Here is an 11,961-nt window from a genome sequence, read left to right on the forward strand (position 1 = left end):
GCACGAAATATGGTAGATACTTGTATCTCAATTACTTCTCTAATTTAGGAAATCGGTTGCAACTAATTAATTTAAACAAATAAAATATGTATCTCGATTTAAAAATTCGGCAGATACATGTATCTCGCGGATTCATACTCATGTATCCTAATAAGCAAGAAATATGGTAGAGAAAGTAATATTTAAAACTATCGAGAATCTTCGTAATTAAAACCTAAACTAGTGGGATTTATGTAGTTTGCCCTATAAATTATAGTATATGTTTGCTATATTGTGTAGTTTTTCCATTTTTTATTTTAGGCCCATTAACTATCCATTAAAAATGGGCCTGACAGTCGTTGAATGGCCCAAAAGTTCATATACCGCTTCTAAAAGCTCAAAAACCCTAAAACAAAGCCTCCATTTTTGCAAAGAAAAGAGCAAGGTCTCTGAAGAACAGTATTCAGAGCGGAGGCGCCGGGGTTATTTGCAGGGGCACAGAAGTATAATTTCAATCCCTTTATTTTCTATTAGTAAATCATAAATTCTGTTTTTGTAGATTACATAGCTATACGTTTAGACATTTTCTATTAAAAAATGCAAGTAAATTTTAGTTGAATTTGATGATGAATTCTGTTAACAGAAAATGGCGGACAAGGCAGTTACCATTAGAACAAGGAAGTTCATGACCAATCGTCTACTTGCGAGGAAACAATTCGTAAGTCTTAAGACGCATTATCTAATACTAACAACAGTTGCTGTGCTGCAGTGCATATCTTAAACTTCATACTTGTTGATCTGTTTTTATCTGTTCTAATGGCATGCCATTTTTTCAGATTATCGACGTTTTGCATCCTGGAAGGGCCAACGTTTCAAAGGTTTGACAAACAAACTCATATTGCTTTATTTTTCTGATTGCCTTGCAAGTTCAGCTAATTAGTGGTCGTTAATACAATTATTGGTTATTAGAATGAAATGAGTTTAGATCAAAGTGGCTATTGAGTAGTCATATAGGCAGTCAACTTAGTCTGAGAAGCAAATGTGCTTATTTGATGCAAAATATATCTTCTAGTTAGTCAACTTAGTCTGAGAAGCAAATGTGCTTATTTGATGCAAAATATGTCTTCTTCCAAGCTCCTCTCTCCTCTAGAGGAAGAAGAAACTTGAAAATAGTCTAACTTAATAAGGGATATAGTGCAGAATCCAACTAGTTTATGATTATTACTCCCTCTGTCCTAATTTATGGGATGGTGTTTAACTGGTCACCTAGTTTAATAATAAAAAGAAACTTTTGAAACTTGTGGTCTTTAGGAAGCCTTAGATATTTGTGTGACCTTAAATCATCTCATTAAGAGTAAAATGAAAGGTTTAAGGTTGAATTATTATTAAATATAGAAATGTGTCAGCCCTTTTATGATGGACTAAAAAGGACAGAGTTTCACTTAAATTGGGACAGAGGGAGTAATTGATATTGGGGAGAGAGAGGTTGAGAACCATGGTTCAAAATTTCTGTCCAAGGCTCCAAGCCTTGTTGGATATAGATATATACCGGTACATGTGCTTGTGGGGAAGAACAAATTGGTGATAGAGTTACTCATACCTATGTATGTTGGAGCTAGCACGTACCTCGTGGAATTAGTTGAGGTGCGCACAAGCTTGAACCGGTCTTCACGATTCCCAAAAAAACAGAGAGAGTGCTAAGCTCTTATTGCTCATTTGATTGTTATATACCTTTGGTTTTAATTTCTTACCTGCTTAACATTTCCTTGCAGGCCGAGTTGAAAGAGAAATTGTCAAGGATGTACGAGGTGAAAGATCCCAATGCAATCTTTGTGTTTAAGTTCAGGACCCATTTTGGAGGAGGCAAATCTACTGGTTTTGGCTTGATCTATGATTCTGTCGAGAACGCAAAGAAATATGAGCCAAAGTACAGGCTGATCAGGGTAAGAATCATTTCTGTGTTTTATTTTTGCATAGAAGTCATTAAGTCAAGAAAGTCATGTGATACCAAAACTCCTTAATAAACTCGTGGTTTATAAGTTTTGTAGATGGTAAGGAACTAATATTTGCTTCATGGTTTATCATCTTTGAATGATTTTTGTAGTTTTAGTATCTTATCTTTACATCCCTATGGGGCCTTAGCGTGAAAAATGTTGTGACATGGTTTTCGAATTTCACTTTGTTTCGACTTTGTTCTTTAAGCGAGTATAAGTAAGGAAACTATAGAAACAATTTTTCTTGTTTCTGAGGATTTATTTGTGCTAAGAGTTGAGATGGGTGCAAACGCCTCACATCTATTCATCTCTTTGCTCCTTTTTTGTTTTTTTGTGCACTAACCATATTTTAGATGAATTTGTAGTAAAGAATCATTGCATGGTATTTGTCAATTCAAGAATCTTTATTATTCTAGATAAAGTTCAGTAAAATGTGCTTACAAGAAAAGATTAGATGGCATAACAAGACTCGCATGTGCAGTTTCATCATTTCAGAAGTTGAGTGTCTTACACAACTACACTAATATTGTCCTTTTGTTCTTTTGATATCGAAAAGTAATTGCAAGCTGTAGGTCTGCATTACTTTGATTGTTTCTGTCGAAAAGACTATTAGTTTGAGTTATGTTGTGTTGCATTTGTTGCTGTTGCTTTCTCTTATGTATGTTTGTCTCGGTGATCTGTTTTTAGTATTCTAGCTGTGCTAATTCAAGCACTCATCTTTAAGTAAAGTATTTGCTTGAGTTTGTTGCTCCATTATGTTGAATGCACCTTCACTGTCTTCAGTGTTAAATTTGTGGGCTTAATGATTGAATTTGGCTGTAATTTTTGTTTTGTGGCAAAAATAATGTCTTACTATTGAACAACACTTGCAGAATGGATTAGACACAAAGGTTGAGAAATCTAGGAAGCAGATGAAGGAGCGGAAGAATAGAGCCAAGAAAGTACGCGGTGTCAAGAAGGTAATGGTTTTTATTTTTGCCTTTACAGCTACAACATTGAGAGAGGTTCTTTTGATTTTGGATCGTTTTATTTTATTCTTGTGCTGATACTGGTTGCTTGATTTTTGCAGACTAAGGCAGGAGATGCCAAGAAGAAATGATCTGCCAGTGAGATGCTGAAAACGTTTTCCATATTATTTATGTTTCTCTGGACATTTATGCAGAATCTTTTCAATTTTGGTTGTCACTCAAATTATATTTGCATGTTTATGTGCTAGTACTTCTAAACTTAGTGAATTTGGGAGTGTAGCGTTTTTCTGAACATGTTCTTTATTTTATAATCACCATTTCAAGTGTTGCTACAAGGATTATGATTACGTTACTAACTTATTTGAAAAAAACATCTTGACTAGCAACCTTCGTTGAGTTCTTACTGCCCAATTAAAACTGATAAAGTGGAAAGTAATATATATATATATTTTTTTTTGGTGCAATCAAACACATTTTGTTAATGGTACAGCTGTAGTTGATAGTCTTCACTTCTGAAAAATCGCTGAAGTGATAACCGCTAAAAGGAAAGAGGTTGGTTCATTGATAAGAAAGTAAAAAGGTGAGAGAGAAATAGTATTAGGTTGGAAGGACATACCAAACGACCATTAATAGCCAAAGGCACCTTAAATCAGTGTAGGATAATATCCATAGGCATTTTGACGATAATTACCCTGTGCAATCTTGATATTGCTTTGTGGTAGTAAAGATATGACTCAACTCTAAAGCTAGATGATTGTCCAAAGGCCCATACAGGGAGATCACTAGTTCTTTCCCAACCAATTTGCACTTTAACACACTCCAGAACACTAATATGGGGCATGATTGTGATAAAGATGTGACACTTGTCTTAATTCATCCCAAAAAGTTAGAGATTCCCAAGTCCACCACGTCGTTTCCTTTCCCTAAGTAAGATTGCCAAGTCCATATGAGGAGACCACTATGTTCCCTGACTAATGTGGGAATCTAACCTGCAACAACGCCACGTACAAATTGCCAACTGAAATGTGGATAACATAAACATGGGGGCTCAAATGGAAAAAACTTGCTGAGACGCCTCCCTGTCACTCATTCAGCCCAGGGGTGCTGGCGAACGATTGTCTGTATTGGCTATAAGCTAAACCAAAACGGATTTGAGTTTGAAAATGAAAAGTTTTTAACTATATAGTGCCCGACGAATCGGGGCTCTTGTCGAATTGAGTGATGGATCTGAAAGGGATGCTTTGCCTGCCAGACTAAGAACACTTTTACCACAGCTAAAACTCCTTTTCTCATTCCCATACCTTCTTTGGAACCGATTTTCATGTTATATCATATTACATTTTCTCTATAACAACATTTCGCTATAGAATCCAAAAAATATCCAGAAAAACAACATTGTTATAGAGAGGAATGAATGTATTAGTTTGACAAAAAAAAAAAAAACCCAGCTATTTTGAAGCAGCACGTTGATATCTACAGGCCTACTAATTGGTTTAAGACAGCAAGCAAAGGAGTGAATTGGTAAAATATGCTGCTGGGTGCCCCATCCTTAAAGGATAATAATGATCATGTAAAAGTTACTTCTTTCCAAAAGGAAATGAAATAATTCATTAAGTTATCCTTTTTCATTCTCTTCCAATGATGTATAAACGGAAAACACAATCCAGATATTGTCCCTTATAGGCACAGGTAGTACAGCCTAAAGAGACTAAGAATGGGGAACCATAAACCCAACAAAGGAGAAGGAATTCGAGCAACTGCAGTACCAGAAAGTAAAGATGAAACCAACTACCATAGGAAAACAATCAACCATTTCGTGATAATGACAAACTTCAAACTCGAATACCAAAATTATAAGACAACATTTAACAAAAAGCTTCTTCTTTTCCTTTCTACTAGTTAGTTACAGTCATACTAAGGAGTCATTTTGCCACGGGAATTATTCACTTTTTCCAGAATAATAATTTGTTGTTGGAAAAGTGGTATCAAACCTGCTTTCCAATTGCATCTTCATCAAGTCAAAATAAAGTGCTCTCCTTTGCAAAAAATGAAGATGAAAAATTTAACCAAAAGCAACTTCAAATTCATAAATTCCAAATAGAGTGAAATATTTGGAATCTATGGCCAAAAGCCTACTAATAAATTGAAACCCCCCAAAAACTATGATCTTATATACATCTAAAGAGAAGCTTATGCAATACGAACATTCAATTCAAACATTAGATAGTTCAAATTATATCCCATTGACAGGACGAGCCACAATTAACTAAAGCAAATAAAAAAAAATAATTAAAACCTGAAAAACAATCGAGTGAGACAAAAGAGGATTATAGTACAAGAACAAAACGACCTGCTCCGACGATATCACCGTCGTCATCCGCCCCTTTGGGTACCGTGACCACCAACTCACCGTCACTAAAACGGGCACTAGCCAGTTCCGGCACAGTTGCCGCGGGAAGCCGAAACCGCCACAAGTCGAGGTCCAATCCAGACAAAGACGAATCAAAAACGTTATCAGCTCCGATAACAATCTTAGTAACACCCGGATAGATCTCAACTATGTGAGCCCTAATATTATCGCCGATATCATCAGTTGGGATGACGAATCGCAACGAATCGGGCGTTTCGTGGATTGAAACATCAGAATCGGAATGAAAGGGAAGTTCTAGAACCTTGGCAAAAATATGAGGTAGTCTCCGGAGCTTCTTTTTCCGGTAAACTGAGCCGTTCGCCGGAGACAAAACGTTACTTGTTACTGGATGAACCTTCATGGCTTATAAGCTTGAAAGAATTAAACCCTTGTTAAAATAAGTAAATTGGTGCAGAAAAACCCAAACAGATTTGTGTGTAGAGTTATAGGAGTAAACTGTAGTGGAAATCCTGGCTTTAGTAACAAATGGGCAGGTTGATCTGTTTTTTATTTATATATATATACTACTCTATTATTTTATGTTATCACTAAATTATAATAAATAAACATAAAAGAAAAAGGAGATAAATACTCACTTATTGTATAATATAATATAAAATAAAATAAATATTGTACTGTACAGGTCCTTAAATACAACAACAATAATATACTTAAATATAATACAACTAGAAAAACTATTTTCGATAAATCCTTCTTTATTAGTATAAAATTAATACATGGTAACAGGTACTTTTGAAGATTTAGATCCCTTTTTTTTTTCTTGATAATTGGGAATTATATAGAAAATTGTCTTCATCATCAATTATGAATATATGAGGAAGAGTGGAAGTTAGTATTACAATTTTAATAAATGAGATCTGATCAAATTTAAGAAAATGAATAGTGATGGAATCTCATCGTTATGTTTAATCAGTGATATCTATACGTTGACTTAAGCATCAGTTAAGATCATCCAGTTGTAGTAGTTACGTAATAATACTATTACATTAATTCCACCCAAAGAGAATCTATTCTTTTCTTTTTATAAAAAAAAGAAGAAGAAAACTCCTAACTTCTCTCCAGCACTAGAACACATGTTATTATGAATATAATAATTGTACGGCACTATGTCTATTTGATTTGAATTTTAATTTGGTATATAATTATGAAACTGATTTCTTGATCACTTTTCTCTGCGTACCAAAACTGACCTGTACACTTTGTTAATCTTGGAAAGACGTATTCGATTAGAAGAAGCAAAATCTAATCTCACTCACTATTTCGACTTGAACTATAAACACAGTTTAACAATTGAATCATCATATACTTATATGATTAAGTAAAATTACTTTTAAAAAGTCATTGTCACAAAGCAATAATACATGTAACGGAACTTTTGTGATTTTAGGCCTACTTTGTCCAAATCATCTTTTTATATTCAATGCGTGCTACTCTAAGTACAAATCTTAATTAAACATGTTTAGAATAATATTGTGTTGGTGAATTGTGCGAGAGGGACAAAAGAATAGGAAGTTGCGGGGATGCTTCCAAAAGCCATTTGTGTGTCAACATCAAATAGTTTCTCACGTCACAAAGTTTGCATTGTGCCATGGAACAGACCACACAGTTTTTCAATTACATAATTGTACTGCACCTCCTTGTAGAATTCTGGAATATCAAGTAAGGAGTTCAAAATGAAAACATACTGCCTACTTGCTATTAAGAGTTATCATACAAGAAAACTCTAAACATTAAAGTTAACAAGACCACTGCCAATCATTTCTTCTTGAGGAAGGTCTACCAAATGACTAATAGAGGAAACTTGAATAACATTCTGTCATAAATATAGTATATTTGGTCAAAATCTTAGAGATTCTATTTCTATAAGCATTAGCAATAAGGAAAATATAGTTATTATATGGAGGGATAATTTTATAAAGTTAAAAGTTGGTTATAGAAAATTAAAATACAGTATAACTTATGAACGATTATTTGTATGCTTGCGTACTGTTTTCCCCTATGTCAGTCCATCAGGTCTTTCTGATGGAATTCTTAATTGTTACTTCCATCTAATTCAGTTTAAAGCTAACGTGAGCATTAAAACGATTTTAATAATGAAGTCCCAGTTGGTTTTGTCTTGGAACCACAGTATCTTCTTCTGATACTAAAACTACCTTCTCTTTATTGTTCATATATGCAGAGCTCTATCTGTAGATTGAAACCCAAAGTTCAAGCAGAGGCATTCTACATATTCACTCAATCTCAAAGTAAATCGAAATGATGCTACAACACAAAGTTCAGTTCATGATGCTCTGAGATCAAGAGAGCAAACGCGGACAAAAAAAACACATTTTTAACACCATACCCAATATAGTCAACAAAACTGATTCCATTTTAATTCTACATTTTCACGTCAAGAAAAATAATCAGAATAAATAACACTATCACTGTGAAAATACATAAAAATATTACTTTTTGTCCGTTCATTTTGAGTATGCGCTGCACCTCAAAAAAACTACGATAGCTCTGAAGCCATGGATGGGGGCCACACCTGGATAGCTCATATGCATCTCTTCATACTGAAAACATATGTACCCCACTTCTCTATAATCAAAATTCATGAACAAAACTGGATATTTTCTCAAGCCATTTTATTTTGAATATGTCGATGGATATGTACTAGAAACTCGACATATGAAAGTCCATTTTGTGTCTTGTCTTCTACCATGTGCGAGAGAAATAACATGCCTGACAAAGAGATTCATGGTCATTGCAAGATATCATATCAAGTGTTAACACTAAGCAGCTAAGAGTAGGGAGAATGTTAAATTGATTTAAAATGACTAATAATCTATGTATGTTAAGATTGGGGATAGAAGTGCAAAAATATGTTACTGGATACAAACCTGACGAATCTCCCTTTTTGCATAATTTTAAGCTGCCAAGATCAAATTGATAATATATCAGAAATTAGACATATTATGTGTTACAGATATGCCTATCACATTGTATTCATTAAGTAATGAAAAGTAATTGATGAACCGTCTCCTAAAAGGTAGGAGCAAATACACAGAAAAAGAAGAATCATACCGGAGATAGTTACACCTTTGGCGTCTAATATCATTAATGATGTCATTGAGCTTCTTAGAGAGTGGATTGTCATACTGCTGCAGAACAAACTGAGAGAAAGGGAAATTCAGAATCTACGCAAGAGGAGCTAAATTACAATAAGTAATTTCTTTGCTTCACCAATGGAAAAAAAGAAACATTTGACTGTTTTGTCAATCAAGAACCTAACGAACCCAAGAGCCTAATAAGTTGGAGAAGAAGGTATTAAGAAAAAAACAGGTTTACTTTTAAGATATGACTGTTGAATAAAATTGCACAAACCATCAAATAGGATAGGTGGTCTGAATGCAAGCCTCATACTTTGGCTTGCGACAAAAGTACCTGCCTGACACATCTGACCACCATGGATTTATACAGTTTGACCAAAGCCATTCAAAAATAATCAATACAAATTAAATGCACTTTTTCAGCCACATGTATCAAATGAGAATCCTAGGAAGAAGGGTGCTGAGAATGTGTTTCCCTCTCTTTTACCTACTTATACATTTGGAAAAATATTAACAATCAACAGCAGAAGACAAGTCAAATTACCTGAGCAGGAATTTCCTCAGCAGATGAAATGCCTAGCAGCTGATGGATAACATTAGGATCTGCAGAGTTCCCAACATATATCAAACAGTCCTCGCCGTTCTCGAGAAGATAGATACCATTGTCAGTAATGTGTTCACTGGAAAGCGGAATAGAAGGGGGAATAAGAGAATCGTCATTCTCCTACAAATTCAAATACAGAATGAAATGTAAGAAATGTAATCCGAAAATAATGTTTAAAGGGAATCAAGAAAATGAATAGAACTACCAACTTGACTTACAAAGGCAAAAGAAAAAAGGGAAACAAAATCCATAAATACAAGTACATACCTTAGTATCGAATTCGTGAATTGCTATCAATCTAGGGTAGACCAGAGGGATTGCCAATGGAGTAGAGAGAGGGGAAACATAATTTATCCAGAAGGACCTACTATCGATCTGTCCATCTGCTCTAAGTCCAGTGCTTTTAACCAAAGCTGAAATATTAAGAAAACTTATAAGAATATAGCTTTTACATAATTGATTGCACAAGAATTGGCACAAGAAGTACTTTTGTAGTGACAAAGAAAATTAGAGACAGTCATTCAATATGCACTATAAGTAGGAAGCATTCGGAAGCTAAAATGCACATACTAAGAATGGGTGATCATTCGTTTAGAATAGCAACAAAAGGAAAAGGAAACCAACTCATAAAATACACTGAATTAACAATCTTAGAATAGCAACAAAAGGAAACCAAGGTGGAGCATAGAGGAAGAAAGTGTTATAGGCATTTGATCAATATGTCAACTTAAATATATAAAATCGAAAAGAAGAGGAAATAATGCAAGAAAATTGTTTTAAAATTGCACTGCATGTATAAACTAACACTGTCAAAACATTTGGAAATGAAAGGCTTGTAAAAAGGAAGGCAAGATATACCCAGTGTGTAAAGAGGAAGAAGTTTAAGTGCCTCAGGAAGGATAAGTTGCCCTGAGGATGACACTGTGGCACAGAATTTACGGTAAGAGTGCAGAATATTGATGCAAAGGTTTGTCACTTGTTCTCTTATCCGTGAGAGAGGAGCAGTTGGTACTTCACTGGCAGCTGCATGCAAGAAAAATACCATAATACGATTACTCTTTTAAGATAATAAACAAGGACAAAAAGGGAACAATAGAATGAAAAGCAACAGTGCATGAGATAACATTAAACATCAAAAGCAAGCAGGCCACTTGGCAACTCGTCATAGTAATTATGTCGACCACAACAACACGATTAATAAGCTGTAAAGAGCTATCTTCAAATTATTTGCTTCTGGCCAGGAGGATCTTTTTTTCTTTTAAATGTGTTGTGTGTGATGGAATATTGAAAAAACAAAAGTATTTGCTTCTGAAAGAGAAGCAGGATGTTAAGGCCCTCAATGCAGGATCTTGTGCTGCTGATTCTTAGGAGATAGGGGAGATAAATATAGCTTCTTCATCGGCAAAGAATATGAGCACAAAGTTAGTCCTGCCTAAAATCCAGATTCAATTCCAAATATGCAGAACAAGAGTTACGGGAACTATAAAGGAGCACCATTGCAGAAACAATCAGATTCAATGTTGTACCCATGGACATGTAGGTGTCCACACACAATCTTATATATGATTTGGCTACAACTGTCAACCTTATACTTAGTGCCCGTTTGGATTGACTTATTTTAGGTGCTTTTAAGCCAAAATAGCTTTTAAGCAGTTTTGAAGCGTTTGGGTAAAGTTAAAAAGTGCTTATAAGCACTTATTTTAAAGCCAAAATAACAAAAATAAGCTAAAAGCCATAAGTTAGAAATCCTAACTTATGGATTTTGGCTTATAAGTCATAAGGCAAAAGCCAATCCAAACAGGCTCGAATATGACACGGTGTATTATTACATAGTATCCTCTACCTTGCTTTAAGATGCAAGCAAACTGGGTGTCCAAGTCAGCTGATCGAAACAGATTACTCAACATAGTTGTGCAAGGCAGAGCCAAAGTTGAAACTCGGATTCTTCTTTGGCCATCAATGGTAGTGTAAAGAACAGCCGACTGGAAACACAGAAACAATCTCTTGTAAATGGGGCCAGCATATTGCACCAGGGAAGAAAAAAGTAAAAAAGGAGAGAACAGTGGCAGGGAAAAATATACATACAGAAACACGGCAAATACGATTGACCAAAAACTCATTGCTGAAGACTCAAAATAAATTTGTACCTGAAAAGAACATTCTGAACCATCCTGCAATTTGTCATCATGTTTCAATGAAACCATAATTGTTTTGTCACAGTCAATCTGCACAAGGGAACGCTCACTTAGAAATGAACACACCTTATTCATCATGTTTCAATGTAACCATAATTGTTTTGTCAGTCAATCTGCACAAAGCTCACTTAGAAATGAACACACTCGGTCAAACCAGCACATTCAACAGGGAATCAACAGTGTAGAAACTTTTGAGTGTAAATGTTCACACCGGAAAAGGTGAATTAACAGTGTAAACATGCATACAGAAAAGCCCATGTTAGTAACTCCATTCAAAACATGAACTAAAATCCCTTACCGACACGTGTGGTTTTTAGATTAACGTAAGCCCTTTAGGAAGCAAATTTCAACTCATAAGGTTCTCCCAAAATGTTTAACTTATAAGATATGCACCTTTGGGTACTTTTGGACTTGTGAACTTTCACACTGATGGGCCATGTAACATTCATTTGGGTATTTTGACCATGGACAATCTGAAAAGATGACTTACAAGCTTCATCTTGATATGAAAAAAGGCTGGGTAAAAACATATGTGATAAACAAGTAACGAACCAACATGTCACAACATGATTCTGTTGCATCATCTCCACCCCCCAAAACTCACCAAAAGAACAGGACCACATTTGGTATTAGCCAAAGAAATGTGCTGCAGATGCTTCGAAGTTAATACAGATGTGCAGTTTCTGCATAATTCT

At 34.9% G+C, this 11,961-nt stretch overlaps 3 protein-coding genes across 3 annotated transcripts in view; 1 reads left to right on the forward strand and 2 right to left on the reverse strand.

Moving 5' to 3' along the window:
• The first annotated feature begins 349 nt into the window (after positions 1 to 349).
• Positions 350 to 3,233, forward strand: LOC125874999 (40S ribosomal protein S24-1). The gene is made up of 6 exons (XM_049556049.1): positions 350 to 482; positions 623 to 697; positions 816 to 857; positions 1,752 to 1,922; positions 2,846 to 2,932; positions 3,043 to 3,233. Exons 2-6 carry the CDS (start codon positions 626 to 628, stop codon positions 3,070 to 3,072), a joined length of 402 nt encoding a protein of 133 aa, XP_049412006.1. The 5' UTR covers positions 350 to 482; positions 623 to 625; the 3' UTR covers positions 3,073 to 3,233.
• Positions 3,234 to 5,084: 1,851 nt separating this feature from the next.
• On the reverse strand, positions 5,085 to 5,825 carry LOC125873354 (uncharacterized). The gene has a single exon (XM_049554267.1). It carries the CDS (start codon positions 5,710 to 5,712, stop codon positions 5,269 to 5,271), a length of 444 nt encoding a protein of 147 aa, XP_049410224.1. The 5' UTR covers positions 5,713 to 5,825; the 3' UTR covers positions 5,085 to 5,268.
• A 1,864-nt stretch (positions 5,826 to 7,689) lies between these two features.
• Positions 7,690 to 11,961, reverse strand: part of LOC125872136 (protein transport protein Sec24-like CEF) — a 17,772-nt gene continuing 13,500 nt past the window's right edge. The window contains exons 19-26 of the mRNA XM_049552814.1: positions 11,219 to 11,296; positions 10,915 to 11,053; positions 9,930 to 10,094; positions 9,339 to 9,484; positions 9,012 to 9,191; positions 8,442 to 8,530; positions 8,258 to 8,289; positions 7,690 to 8,099 (exon numbers count right to left, since the gene is read on the reverse strand). Coding sequence (XP_049408771.1) covers positions 7,993 to 8,099; positions 8,258 to 8,289; positions 8,442 to 8,530; positions 9,012 to 9,191; positions 9,339 to 9,484; positions 9,930 to 10,094; positions 10,915 to 11,053; positions 11,219 to 11,296 — 936 coding nt within the window. The 3' untranslated portion in view covers positions 7,690 to 7,992. The remainder of the gene's footprint in view (positions 8,100 to 8,257; positions 8,290 to 8,441; positions 8,531 to 9,011; positions 9,192 to 9,338; positions 9,485 to 9,929; positions 10,095 to 10,914; positions 11,054 to 11,218; positions 11,297 to 11,961) is intronic.

Source organism: Solanum stenotomum, chromosome 8, assembly GCF_019186545.1.
Source record: "Solanum stenotomum isolate F172 chromosome 8, ASM1918654v1, whole genome shotgun sequence".
Taxonomy (NCBI): Eukaryota; Viridiplantae; Streptophyta; class Magnoliopsida; order Solanales; family Solanaceae; genus Solanum; species Solanum stenotomum.